The sequence below is a fragment of the Lipotes vexillifer genome, unplaced genomic scaffold (genome assembly GCF_000442215.2).
Source record: "Lipotes vexillifer unplaced genomic scaffold, Lipotes_vexillifer_v1.1 scaffold1063, whole genome shotgun sequence".
NCBI classification, from domain to species: domain Eukaryota; kingdom Metazoa; phylum Chordata; class Mammalia; order Artiodactyla; family Lipotidae; genus Lipotes; species Lipotes vexillifer.
In genome coordinates, this window is record NW_006799734.1 from 3,307,360 (window position 1) to 3,320,360 (window position 13,001).

Genomic DNA, 13,001 nt, shown 5'->3' on the forward strand with positions numbered 1-13,001 from the left:
GAATTGCGCCCAGTTTTATTATCTCTCCGGAATGAAGCAGGGACAAAGGCAAGCTGAACACTTCCTGGCTGTTGATTACTGGCAAGCTGCCGGCCTCTGGTAGGAATCTCTGTCAAGTGGCATCCTCAGTCACTCGAGGACAGTTTAAGAAGGCAGTTACAGTATGAACACGTGCATGAGCTATTATACATAATTACAAGAGCTGGTAAACTCCGGTCTCCTCAGTAGGAGCGGATGGCTGGGGGGACAGTGGCGCAGTCAGCCTCGTTCAATGTTCTGTCGATTACGGGTCTGTATTCCAGGGAGACCTAAGAAAGAAGAGTCGGTGATGAGTTAGCGCACAAAAAAACGTACAAACAACCCTCTTGTATGCTTTTGGAAAATTAACCATAAAAGCAGATTTGCAGACAAACAGGAACTTAAAAACAAAGGTATTCACGGGAACATTTTTCAATAACAAACTCGGGACTGACTATGTAAATCCATGTATGGAGTACAGCAATTAAAATAACATTGTACCAAATTCTCAATGCCTTAAACTAAAACTTAAACTGAAAATGCTCAAAAAGTAGGTGACACCCTGTATGTACTATTATCCTTTATCCGTAAATTACGTTTGCATTTGCAGTTTTTCCTACTTCTAAGTGAACAATCTTATATACATACGAAACTTGAGAGAAATTTTTCAAAATGATAAAAGATCTCTGATTGCTGAGCTTATAAATGTTAATTTTCTTCATTCTTCTTGTACTTTCTAAAATGAGCATGTATTTCTTTTACGATCATAAAAAACCCCAAACACTACAAAAGTAGGCTTGTATTAAGAGGAGCGTCTGACTATACACTGTCAGAAAAGAGCCTACGTGAAGAACTATGAAAATTGCTGTCTGCCTGTATTAAACAATCCCACTAGGCACTCTGGAAGTATGAGGACACAGCATAACTTCTATAAACCCAGATAGACAATTAAGACTATCCCTTAGGGAGCTTTGAAAAGCTTACACTTTACATATTAATTATTTCTGAGTCTTAATGCCGAGCAGAAAGGCCAAATGGGTGAGTTACGCTTTGCCGGGGTAAGACCGACTGGGGCCCCACTGCTCTTTCAGCTGGTGGTTTCCAGGACCCTGCCGGCCCCCTGCCCCTCCCAACTTGTTCCCTGCCCGGGGAAGTTATGAGCTGAACAGCATCCCCCGGGCTTCCCCCGAGGCTGCGTCCAGGTGGTCCAGTCAAAGGGAAGGGAGGGGAGGGGTGCCTTCCCGCCCCACCCCCATCCCTGCCCGCAGCTCTCTGCGGGCTCAGAACCTCCATCTGCCCCCCTACAGCAGGCCTCTGGCGCTGGCCCACCCCTGCCCAGCACCAGCACCGTGGGGGCGGCCCTCATGGACCACCCGCCCACGCGGGGTTCTGTTTCCGGGCAGAAGCCTGACTGTGTCTTCTCAGTGGTGTCTCAAATCTGTCCACAGTCCACTGAAACCCATGCTGCTTCTCCCGGCTCACCGAACGCTGACCGCCGTAACACGAGGGACGGCCCACGTGCCATGGCGTACGTGAGCAGAAGCCGTTCCCCGCGTACCTTCCCAGTCCTGATGTCCACGTAGGAGAGCGTGTGCTTCCTCCAGTGCCCCTCAAACGGCCTCTTGTGCTGCCCCTGGATGGGCTTGGAGTAATCGTACTCGTCAACCCGCTCCTGAGGCCACAGAAAGTACGTTTATTTCAGACAGTGCCGTCAACAAACATTCTACACGGCAAAACCAGAAAACACGGCAAAATACGGCAAACTCATTAAAAAGACACACGAGACTAGTCTGACATTAATTCCCCAGATCCCACTCAACAAGGAGGTCTCCATCGGCAAAGCGGACCTCGTGCAGAGCCAGGACCTTCCCAGTCCAAGCATGTCTCTACAATCCCCACCGAAACCACGCGTGCAGATCTGACCCGGAAGAGCACATGGCAAGAACACGCGCCACCGACCACCACACGCAGAGGAAGGCCACGAGACTCGGGATCCCTCGGCCAGTGGCCAGTCCTCTAGACGCACCCGTGGGCCCTCACTGATGAGCTGTCAGTCCTCTGGACGTAGAGATAAGCCCTGCACTCTGCGCTGGCCCAGCCTAGGGCCCCCTCCCCTTTACTCATCTCATCTGCACCCCAGCAGTCTGACAAGGTCAGGCCCCGTGCAGCACAGGTGGGCAGCAGGCTGCAGCACAGTGGGACCCAGGGCTCCACTTCTGCATTTTCTCTCTACAACTAGCAGACGGGTGTGGGAATTAAATTGATCTTTTATGCATTTAAAAATTTATCAAATACTTTCCCTGTCTTTTTGCTCTGTACTCTTGCAGAGTTCGACTTTTTCTTTCAGCCTTTTTTATTTAAATGTTCTAATTTTAGCAATTATATTAAATTTTCCAGAAATTTTTAAAGAGAGGCTGAATGCTGCTAAGGAATGTCTTGCACGTGGTAACAGATAAGACACACAAAAGCCTCTTCAAATAAAACCCAAAACGTCCAACTACTTGGCAGCTTCTGCTGAGCCAAGGCCAGGCTCTCGCAGGGCGCAATGGGGCGGGAAGCACACTCCCTCACTCCACACCCGTGCCTCCCAGGATGAGCGGGCTCTGCCTGCACATGTGCAGTGACGTCTCAGCCGCAGGAACCAACCACGGGCTCTGGGAGAGGCTTCTGTCCTTGGTGCACAGGACGAGCGTGCTCACCAACCTCCCCCTCTAACCAAGTACTCAGCAACTGGAATCCAGCTCCAATCAGTGTCTCGTGGTGGATCGAAATCCAGTTCTTCTTGCCCAGCCTCTAGCTGAGCCACCCAAACACTGTCCCGGACCAAAGCCTCTGTGTCCACCATGGGAAAGCAGCTCAGCTGCTGCTAATGTGCTCCATCCTTAACTTGACCGCCCCCCAAACAACCGCTTCTGTGAAAATCTTAACTACCACACGCCAAGTACTCTTTTCTGCAGAATCTGATAAGTGAGCGCTGCATAAACACCAGTTCATTAAAACAACGGTGATCCAAGATGAGGCTCTATAATCCTTTCCCAAACCAGAGGTGGGTCTGAAACAATGAGTTACTCATCACTTCAAGTCAGTAGGTGAGCACTTCCAGGCAACAGAACCCGCTGCACACTAACCTTTGCCCTAACGAGGCTGAGAGATGTAGCCCCGGATACCGATCCAAAGCCAGAAAAAGGTCAAACTAGTACTGAACTCGGTGAGAACAAAGGTACGAAGGTTATCAGAAGAGAAAAAGCATCCTTCTCAACTGACTTGTGGGAAATGCAGAGAAAGCGCAGAGAAGCGAATGCAGAGAGTGCAGGGTCAGGGCTGAGCAACGCAGCGGGGAGGACAGCGGTGCACGTGGTGGTGGCAGTGGTGGGCGGGGGGTGGGGGTTGGACATGAAGGTGCACCTTGAAATCCTCCCTGGCATGAGCGCCGCGAGACTCCTTCCGGGCCTCTGCTCCATAAATGGTCTGCAGGGCACAAAGCATCAGGTTCTGCAGCTCCAGGGTCTCCACCAGGTCAGTGTTCCAGACCATTCCTGGGCACACAAGGCAGCCGTCAAAGACAACAGGACGCAGCCAGTGTCCACTCAGCAAGGACGAGTTACGTCAGCGCTAAACGGGTCAGGCTGCGCCCAGAAGCAGCCCGCCCTGCAGACATCCAGCAACAACCGTACGCAAGGGCCCGAGGAACCACTCACCCCTGTCAAACGTCTTCAGATGCTTTAGATCGCCGTAGAGCTTGCTGATCTTCTCACAGCCTTCCCGTAACACGCTTCCCACACGGAACACTGCGGCATGACTTTGCATCGACTGTAATACAGAATATTTGTAAGCTTTTAATCCATGTGGAAAAGCCACGCCAAGAATTGTTAAACCCTTAGGTTCTTTTTCTTATGCATTTCATTTTTTGTACAATATTTATGTAAATAGAAAAACTAGGAAATTCAGACTGTGAGTTTATTACTCTGAATTTTAAAACGAAGTTTGTTTGTTTGTTTGTGAGAACTTCAAAGACCTACTCTTTAAGCAACTTCCAAATGTACAATAGAGTAACATTAACTATAGTCACTATGCTGTACGTTCGATCTCCCGGGCTTATTTTCATCTGGAGACTTGTACCTTTAGATGCCCTTTCTCCATGCTTCTGTTCCTTCACTCCTGCCCCCTGCCTTACCATCCCATGAGGCCTCCCCGAAGCCCAGTCTCGTTTGAAGACGGAACCAGAGAACCACAGTCCTACGAGAAGGGCCATATTCACCTTTTCCCTTTTGGTGGTGTCTGTGTGGATGGCCCAATGGAACCCTTTCAGGATGCAACTAAAGCAAGGGGCTTCTTTCCAGAAAACGCGCCCACACAGAAATTCTCACAAATAATTTCAAGTGGATAAAGGTCTCATTCAGGGACCAAGAATCCTGGTATTAAAAGAAGTTGATTGATCCCTAGCTGTTTTATTTACTTATTTATTTACCTAGAGTAGTCAACTGGTATTTTTAACTGACCTAAACCTGTGTTACCTCACGCAGTAGCCACTAACCACGTGTACCTACCTACATTTAAACTGAAATTGAATAAAATTAACTTAGGCCGGCCTCATTCCCCACGCTCCACTATCACGTCAGAAATACAGACCATTCCAGCGGACGTGCTGACGCAGGTGAGCACGGCTTCCACATGTCATCCACACTCCCCTCCTGACCTCATTCAGGGGCATCAACGGGCCCAGTTTAAAGACATTTCCCAGAGTTGCCGTGAGTAGGTATGATGATGGGATTATTCCTCAGCAACGAGATGTGCTGGGCTTGGGAAGCTCCCAGCTGGGAACCGAGCTTCTCGGACCTTCCACTGTCCCTCCTCCTTCAGGCTGGGACAGAAGACCAGGGACAGAGACGGTCTGAGGAGGGAAGCTGCACCGAATGCCTAGCACCTCTGAGAGAAGGCCGAGTCCTGATGCTGCAGAGCTGCTGTGTCTGCCCTGGGCTGCCCTCTCCAGCCTTCAGTGTGGAAAGCACACCCTTTTACCTTACTCGGGCCTGAGCACGCCTCCGTGGCTCGGCAACCCCAGCGCAGGGCTGCCAACGCAGCCGGCCCGCCCATCCAGAGCGTGTCCAGCCTCCTACCTTTTGCATGTTCAGCCGCAGTTCCGACGTTCTTATGCTTCCGTTGGCAAATCTCAATTTGTCAAGATTCATGACAGATTCTTCCCCAGCATTTGGTTTAATCAAGGGAACTTTATCTCCTTTCAAAAAGACAAAAAGCAAAAACAAAAAACCCCACCAAATGTGTATTATACCCTTTCAGAGAGTTTGGGAAATGCATGCATAACCTGAGTTAATATTCCACCTGGACCACTCTATCCCTGAGGAAGCATCTACTGACTTGGGGCCAAAGAATAAACAAAAAGACAAAATTTCTGGCAAAAAGTTGGTGTCCAATAAGTAATCTTTGAATGAATAAAACAGAAACCCTCTCTTAAGGTCAAAAATTAGATTTATGCAAACAAACCTTGCACAGCTACACTGGGAAGGAAAAAATTTCATCCTCCATAGCCGCTCCCATTCTGCCCAACCCCATTCTGGTTCTCAGACCTGGTGGGGGCGGGGGGCTGGCTGGAGGTATTTAACAGCCTCCTGCCGACCCTGGCCCTGCACCCTCTTACAAAAACCTCAAGATCTTCCGTTCTTGCCTTTTTCTAGGAAGATAAACGCTCTGAGGGTTTTTAAGCTGTTCTGGGATGACATGTTTTTAAATGTATTTTCTGTAGAAGGTAACACACGCAGGCGTGAAATACAGAAGACAAAGCCCTGCAGCCACTCTCTCCAAGGCGAGACCTGCCCAAGCTCTTCTAGGCAGGCAATTTTGCTAGCTTTTGTTTTTAATGCTTTAAAAAACGATCATTCCGTCAAACGGAGTTTTATCCTTAGGTGCACCGTTCTACAAATTTTAACACACACGTAGACTCCTGTCACTATCATGATCAGACTATAGAAATTAAGCATTTTAACGTTTAAAATAGTCCTACTTTGGGGAAAGTGGTGGGGCAAAAAACACTTTTCCTCTCCTTTTGTCTTTAAAAACTAAAGCGTAACGAAGGTGTGATACCACTTTGAGTGCAGTTTGCTGCTTTTGACAAGCAGAGCTGCGTCAGCCCCACCACAAGTGGACCCAGGCCCTGGTGACCACCCACCGTCTCCTGCCCCAGCTTCCCTTCTCCAGATGTCACACACAAAAAATTGCACATATGTGGTCTCTTGCGTCTGGATCACACAGCCTGACAAAGATCCACCCGTGCTGCGCACGTGTGGGCAGTCTGTTCCTTTTTAATGCTGAGTTCCAAAGGTTTTAAACGCGTGCATTTCTCCTTCAGATAGAAAAGTATTCTCAAAAAACTTCCCTTTTCTCGCTGTCCAAGAAAGGGAACCTCAAATTTTCTGCTTTGCTCTGAGAGATGCTCCTGGGCTCTGGCTACAGCAAAATGAACACCAGAGCTGCTTTGAGACTAGCACATGCATCTTTTCCTCGGCAAATGATTTTAAGTCACCACAAAAGACAATCACTGATGGAAATCCATTCTCTCACTGAGGGGAGAGAGCTGTGACCCATCTTCTATTTTGTTTGCATTAACTCCTCCCTTTCTCCCTTAACAGATTTAGTTATAGTTTGTTTTTAGTATTTTATTAATTTTCTCCAAGTACCAAAAAATTATACATTCATTTATACCTGCCGTTTAAAACGTTTCCTTGGAGATAATTCATACCAGACAAGTAGTATGTGATAAACCCCTATTAAATAACGTTTTCCCAACAGTGATTTTTCTGAGAACATGGTGACTGCAAAAAACCTGACTGAAGTTACTCTTCTAACTGCCCCACCTACCCTGTGTCTAGCCTCAGGTCTCTCAGCATAAAAACCTCTGACTTTGTTTCCTCGCTTCCAGGGAACCCGCTAGTGACCGCGATGCAAAGCGCCCTGAAACAGCCAGACCGCCGGAAGGAGCACGCACCGGGCCTGCAGGACTCCGCGATGCCCAGCGCGCACGCCCGGCCGAAGACGACCAGGTCCAGGAGCGAGTTCGCCCCTAGCCGGTTGGCGCCGTGCACCGACGCGCAGGCAGCCTCCCCACACGCGTACAGGCCGGGCACGACCTGGTCCTGGCCACCCACGTGCTTCAGGACCTGGAGAGGAAGACTGAGATTACGGGTCGCGGTCTGCTCAGCCCCCCTCCCCTAGAGCAGGGGGTCGGAAGGAGGAGAAACGCAAAAACTGGGCCTGCACCACCGACAGGGACCCCCGCAGACACCGCGCAGCCTCCTTCCCTGGCCCCCGTGCCGAGGTCAAAGGACCCCAGGGCCACTCCGCACACCCGGCAGCGCCTCACCCACCTCCCGACGTGCCCCTGCACACCCGCTCCGACGGCGGGCTCACAGCAGCAGAGCATGGCGGGCGGAGGGCCTTCAACGGGAAGGCGGGGGACTGGAGTCGTACGTCAGCCTCTTACAACAGTCCCACCCAGTTAGCTGCCTGAGGAGGACTGAAACCAGGTGACTAAAAAGCTCTTTGTGAGCCGCAAACCATCCAAAGGTGTTGACTGTAAAGAACACTTTGTAACACACAACCAGGTAGGAAAACTGCAAATGACCTCACGTCTATGACTGCGTACTAAGAAGGGATGAATCAATTATCAGCGGTTACTTGAGGCATGAACGCAGACACCGCAGTCAAGCCAAGGCTCCTGCCCTGCCTACCAGACCACCCAGGGCTTCTGAGGGAGGCCCCGTGCGAGGGGCCTGCTGTGGCACGGGCTCGGCACCGTCACCTGCCCCTTGTAGTTGGTGGGGATGCCGCCCATGTTATAGTGCACGGTGGGAAGCACGGGGATCGGCTCCTTGGTGACGTCCACACCCGCGAAGATCATGGCTGTCTCCGAGATGCCAGGCAGGCGCATAGCCAGCTGTTCCGGGGGGAGGTGGTGCAGCTGCAGGTACACGTGATCCTTCTCAGGGCCACAGCCTCTGGTGAAAAACGACATCACGCCGTAAGGTCGAGAACAGCAATCCAGAAACCGTGAGGTCACGAAATCCTGGCAGCACACGAGGTTCCACATGCTTTGATGCTGGAGAAAATGCTCCCTTCATTAAGGCCACCTTTTCATGGCGTCTCTTCTCAGCACCCACCATGCGCCAAGGTAGACACCAGGTGCTGGGATGCAGCCACGAACACAACGGAAGCCCTGACCTCACCGGGCTCCCACCTGAGGGTCGGGAGGTGACAATTTGCCACACTCTCCCTGGTGGATGCATTACAGGGGTCTTTCACGCCAGATGCTCCAAAGAACCACATGACGTCTCCTTTCTTGTGTGCGAACGTGACGCCTCACCCCCAGATACTTAACCAGTGTCACCACAGCGGCACGAAGTCAGGCACTGAGGCCTCACGCTGCTGTGCTGAGGAACAAACAACCCACCCACCTTGAGGGCCCCAAGCACCCGGGAGTTCAAGCAGCGTACGAGCTGAAGCTCGCGCACTGAACTCAGGACAGGGGTGTGTCTTCTCCCCCATACTGTCTGCTTCTGTCACACACTCACTCACACACACAAGCCATCTGAGATGGACTTACAGCTAACTGGCTAAACTTCTCAAATGTAGAGATCCTAAACTGACAGACAACAGTCAGAGGTTAACTGCACATAGGCCTCCGGGGTGGGCAGGGTGCCGACACACACAGAAGCCCCCCAGCCCATGCTGAAATGCAGACGCAAATCACAGCCACCAGAGGGGTGGGGCGTGCAGAAACGCTCAGACCCCTCTGGGTACACGCACACATACCTTCCTTCACGGATCTCCAGGGTCATGGAGCGGGATACGACGTCCCTGGACGCCAGGTCCTTTGCGACAGGAGCATAGCGCTCCATGAACCTCTCGCCTTGACTGTTGATAAGGATGCCTCCCTCTCCACGGCACCCTTCCGTGATGAGACAGCCAGCACCGTATATGCCTGCAAACAACGAACTGATTAAACACATATAACCTAAGGACCGCTGGGCCTACATCTCAAATGCAGATGTTTTTCCCAAGATACTTTGGGAGGAGACAGAAAGGGTGTGCAAAGAGCACCACACTCACGAGCGTGAGAGAGGAAAAGTTAGGGCACAGCGCAATGCCGCGGTATGAAAAAACGCAATGACCAAGCTGCAGAGGAGAAAGGTCGGCTGTGTGGACGACGCGGCTCTGCTCAATACTCCGATTACAACTGTGCTTTAAACTCTCAACATGACAAAGTTTATGTTAAATATCTCGGCTTTAATTGTTACTAAAACCTTATCAGGTTTTAATTGCTAAATGTCCTTTTGCACCATGAAATTGTGTTGGCTCCTGTAGGTACAGAAACCAGCTTGGAAATTTGGCGTATCAAGTAACCAAACAACAATACGGCAATGAGCACTACACCGATACTTAGGTTGCACCCGCTGTGTACAACTCTAAGTCTCACCACAACCCCGTGGGATGGTCCCCCTCTGCCGAGACAAGCCCACCAATATGACGCTGGGAGACGCAGAGCCCAAATCCAAATCTGGCAACGGGGAGCGGGGAGCTGCGCCCCGATCGCAACCGTCCCTCTACGTAAGGAGCACAAGGACGCCCGGCGCTGGGTGTTGCACGCCCATCAGCGTAGTTTGAAGGCTATCACTTTTATTAGTGCACCCAAGGGTTACCCTGCCTTTAAAACAAGATGCAAATTCCTGTATCTCATCTTTCAGCTTTCCTAGTTTCAGTGGCCATGTCTTCTGGCGGTTTATTTCTCATACGTTGAAAAGGAAGCAAAGGAAATGGAGCTCTAACTGTAGAGGGGATTCAGAAGTCTCAGACATTTTATCGGTTAAAAGTAGCAATAAGACTGCGTCCTAACACTTGTTTTTACCACTCATCCCTGCCAGGGCCAGAAAGAACACACGGACAGAGCAAAGAGAAAAAAACAGGCCCTGTTCATTAGTACAGTGGCAGCTCCTCAGCTGACAGATCAGCAAACAACCCAGAAAGCAGGTTCAGGACGGGACTCACCAACTCCCCTCCCAGGCCCCCCGCGTTCGTGCGCTCATCACCCCACTCGGGGGCATCCCAGGCCCGCCCGCCGTGCTGTCGCCGGGGCCGCCCCTGCCACCTGTCCGCCACTCTTCACGCAAATGCACTCCCTCTGGCTCCACCTACGGAGGCCCTACCACGCGCTGGGCGCTGCGAGGACAGCGGTAAATGAGACAGACCTGCCCCCGCCTCCCGGGGGGCGCTGACACCCTAGTCGAGGAGAGGGACACCGAACAGCCGCGGCCTCGCGTGTGGCTGAGCGCGCCGAGACACGGCGTGCAAGTAAGACGCTGGCCTGCACTGCCTTGGGGGCGTACGGAAGAATCTCCTCGGGGAAGTCACGAGTTAGGATGTGAGATATGAGAAAGCAAGTGCACCCAGCTGCAGAGGAGCCTTCCCACAGGTACCGAGCACCTGAAAGGCACAGAGCCTGATGCCATCCTACCTGTGGGGTGGAACTGAACAAACTCCAGGTCCTGGCAGGGAAGGCCCGCCCTGGTGATCATGGCAGTGCCGTCCCCGGTGCTGGTGTGGGCGGACGTGCAGCTGAAGTAGGTGCGCCCGTAGCCCCTGGAAAACAGACAGGCCGGCAGAGAGGTGACTGTGCAGGCGCCCCATCAGGACCTCCTTTCTAATGGGCTGCAGTGGACCAGGCAGCACCTCTGTGGGTGCGTGTGCGCACGTTGCCCTGGGCAACTGGGACGGTAGCCTGGGGGGCAGAGAAGGCGCTCTCGCTTGTACCTTAGGGCACTTCTGTGCTATGTAACTGATTTCCCTGATAAAAATGTATAAAATAATAAAATCTAAAAACAGTTATGGATGCACTTCTTAAACGGTTAAAATAACAGACTGACGTATATAAGATGGAAGTTACTCGTTTTCCTCATGTGAACAAACAGCACCCTTCTACCCCAGAAATCAGCGTAAACACAGCATCCCTCAAAGCAAAGGACACGCTACTCCAGACAGCGTCAGACTCTCCCGGCCTGTCTCCTCAAGGGTCCTCCCAGCTATGAGCTGCTGACACTTTCTTGCCACCGTGAGGCAGGTGCCGGTGTCGCCCCTCAGGCCCACAAAGCTACCCCTCGCTGGGTGAAGTCACAGCCTGCGCCTCAGCCATCACTCCGCGACACCCCTATTCTCATTAGAATAAATAAATTCAGCTCGCCTGCAGAGAAGTTGAACACGACTAAGCCAGACTCTTACCCAGTAGCTACAACCGTGTTCTTTGCTCTGATGCGGTGGATGGACCCGTCTTCTATGCACAGAGCAATAACGCCTCGACACTCCCCGTTCTCCATCAGGAGATCCAAGGCAAAATACTCCACAAAATAGCTGGTATCATATCGCAGAGACTGAAAAAGAAAGAAAAACAACCAAAAAAAGAGGTCCTGCATTTGCAATTGCACTGTTAAAGCTAACAGATTAGAGACCTTGATCTGGCGTGGGGCACAGGGATCAGGCGGACCCTAGCGGAACACCGGGCTGGAAAAGGAGCCACAGACTTCAACCCATGGACGGCAGTGCTGACGCATCGTGTGACAACTCAGCTGTACAAACAACGCACCCCAGAAGAGGATGCCGCACGTGGGACACATCTCTCAGCTCTACACAACCCCGAGAGGCGCCAGAGAGGCAACACTAACCTCCCCTCAGAGCTGCTGCGAGAGCTGTGCCCGTGGACCATGGGGTCCCGACTTAGACCAGGGTGTACTGCACGGCGTCTGCTGCCATGTGGCCACTTAGTCCAAGTAAAGCAAAACGCTCAGCACATTTGTAATGATTATCAATTTCATTTTTTTAGAACAGATACTTTCAAATTAACAACTATCAAGTTACTCTGCTGCTCAAAAAGCGATCCCCGGGCGGACAGGCTGACAGGCTGACCTGTCCCCGGGGTGGCCTGCTTCCCACGTCACCACACGCCTGGCCTGGCCGCGTCCCACCACCCTGTGCACCCAGGGCACCTCACCCTTCCATACAAAGTGTGCAGCAGCGAGTGGCCAGTGCGGTCGGCCACGCAGCAGCACCGATGGGCCTGCCCGCCTTTCCCAAACTGGAGGCTCTGTCCACCGAAGGCGCGCTGGTAGATCTTCCCGTCTTCAGTTCTGCTAAACGGCATGCCGTAATTCTCCAGCTGAGAAACAGAGAAACACCTCGCGCCTTAACGGGATCCAGACGCTCATGGCTAACTCACACCAGAACCTCAACACAAATCTGCAGGCCCAGAACAAACACATCCTACGGAGAGCTCAGCAGCAGGAGACAGGAGCACTCCTGTTAGAGCAGCTCACTGCCAACCTGCCGGCTGAGCGCTCCCACCACAACCCCTCCTGCATCGGACAGCCAGCAAGGACGTTACCTCCACCACCGAGGCCGGGGCCTGCTCCGTCATGTAGTGGATGGCATCCTGGTCCCCCAGCCAGTCGGAGCCCTTCACGGTGTCATAGAAGTGCCACCTCCAGTTGTCCTCCTCCATGTTCCCCAGGGCGGCGTTGATCCCTCCCTGAAACACCAGCAGCCCCGTGAGCTACAGCAGGCTCACCTCCCCACTGCCTCCGGCCTGGAAGCAGAGTCGGAAAAAGCCAGCTACTCGTGGGAGAGGGCCAGCGAGGGATCTCACCGTCCGGCAGACTCCCCCTGCAACCTAGAGGCAGGGCCCGGTTATGGAATCCCCCAGCCCCAGGCGCCTCACCCATGAGAGGGACACGGAGCCCAACCCCTTGGGGCGCCACCTGGAGGGTCGGCAGAGGCTCCTCAGATGAGGATTCTTCCTTAGCAAGGCCGGCATGTAAAAGGGATTCAAATCTAATAGCTTCGTGACCAACGTTCCCAATGGTACTGGAATGCAGGCGCTAACGGCAGAAGCGCTTCCTGCCGAGGGCTCAGAGCCCCAGCCCCCAACC

General features: G+C 52.3%; 2 protein-coding genes across 2 annotated transcripts in view; both read right to left on the minus strand.

Annotated features, from left to right (window-relative positions):
- The window catches only part of PDCD6 (programmed cell death 6), a 23,070-nt gene extending 21,542 nt beyond the window's left edge, over positions 1-1,528 (minus strand). Inside the window, exon 1 of the mRNA XM_007471919.1 lies at positions 1,523-1,528. The gene's annotated coding sequence lies outside the window, so the exon portion shown is untranslated. The remainder of the gene's footprint in view (positions 1-1,522) is intronic.
- SDHA (succinate dehydrogenase complex flavoprotein subunit A) overlaps positions 12-13,001 on the minus strand; it is a 21,271-nt gene continuing 8,281 nt past the window's right edge. The window contains exons 4-15 of the mRNA XM_007471918.1: positions 12,458-12,601; positions 12,068-12,232; positions 11,302-11,450; positions 10,541-10,665; positions 8,842-9,010; positions 7,832-8,027; positions 7,019-7,190; positions 5,136-5,254; positions 3,717-3,828; positions 3,424-3,554; positions 1,577-1,690; positions 12-308 (exon numbers count right to left, since the gene is read on the minus strand). Of these exons, the coding sequence (XP_007471980.1) occupies positions 222-308; positions 1,577-1,690; positions 3,424-3,554; positions 3,717-3,828; positions 5,136-5,254; positions 7,019-7,190; positions 7,832-8,027; positions 8,842-9,010; positions 10,541-10,665; positions 11,302-11,450; positions 12,068-12,232; positions 12,458-12,574 (1,656 nt within the window). The 5' untranslated portion in view covers positions 12,575-12,601 and the 3' untranslated portion in view covers positions 12-221. The remainder of the gene's footprint in view (positions 309-1,576; positions 1,691-3,423; positions 3,555-3,716; positions 3,829-5,135; positions 5,255-7,018; positions 7,191-7,831; positions 8,028-8,841; positions 9,011-10,540; positions 10,666-11,301; positions 11,451-12,067; positions 12,233-12,457; positions 12,602-13,001) is intronic.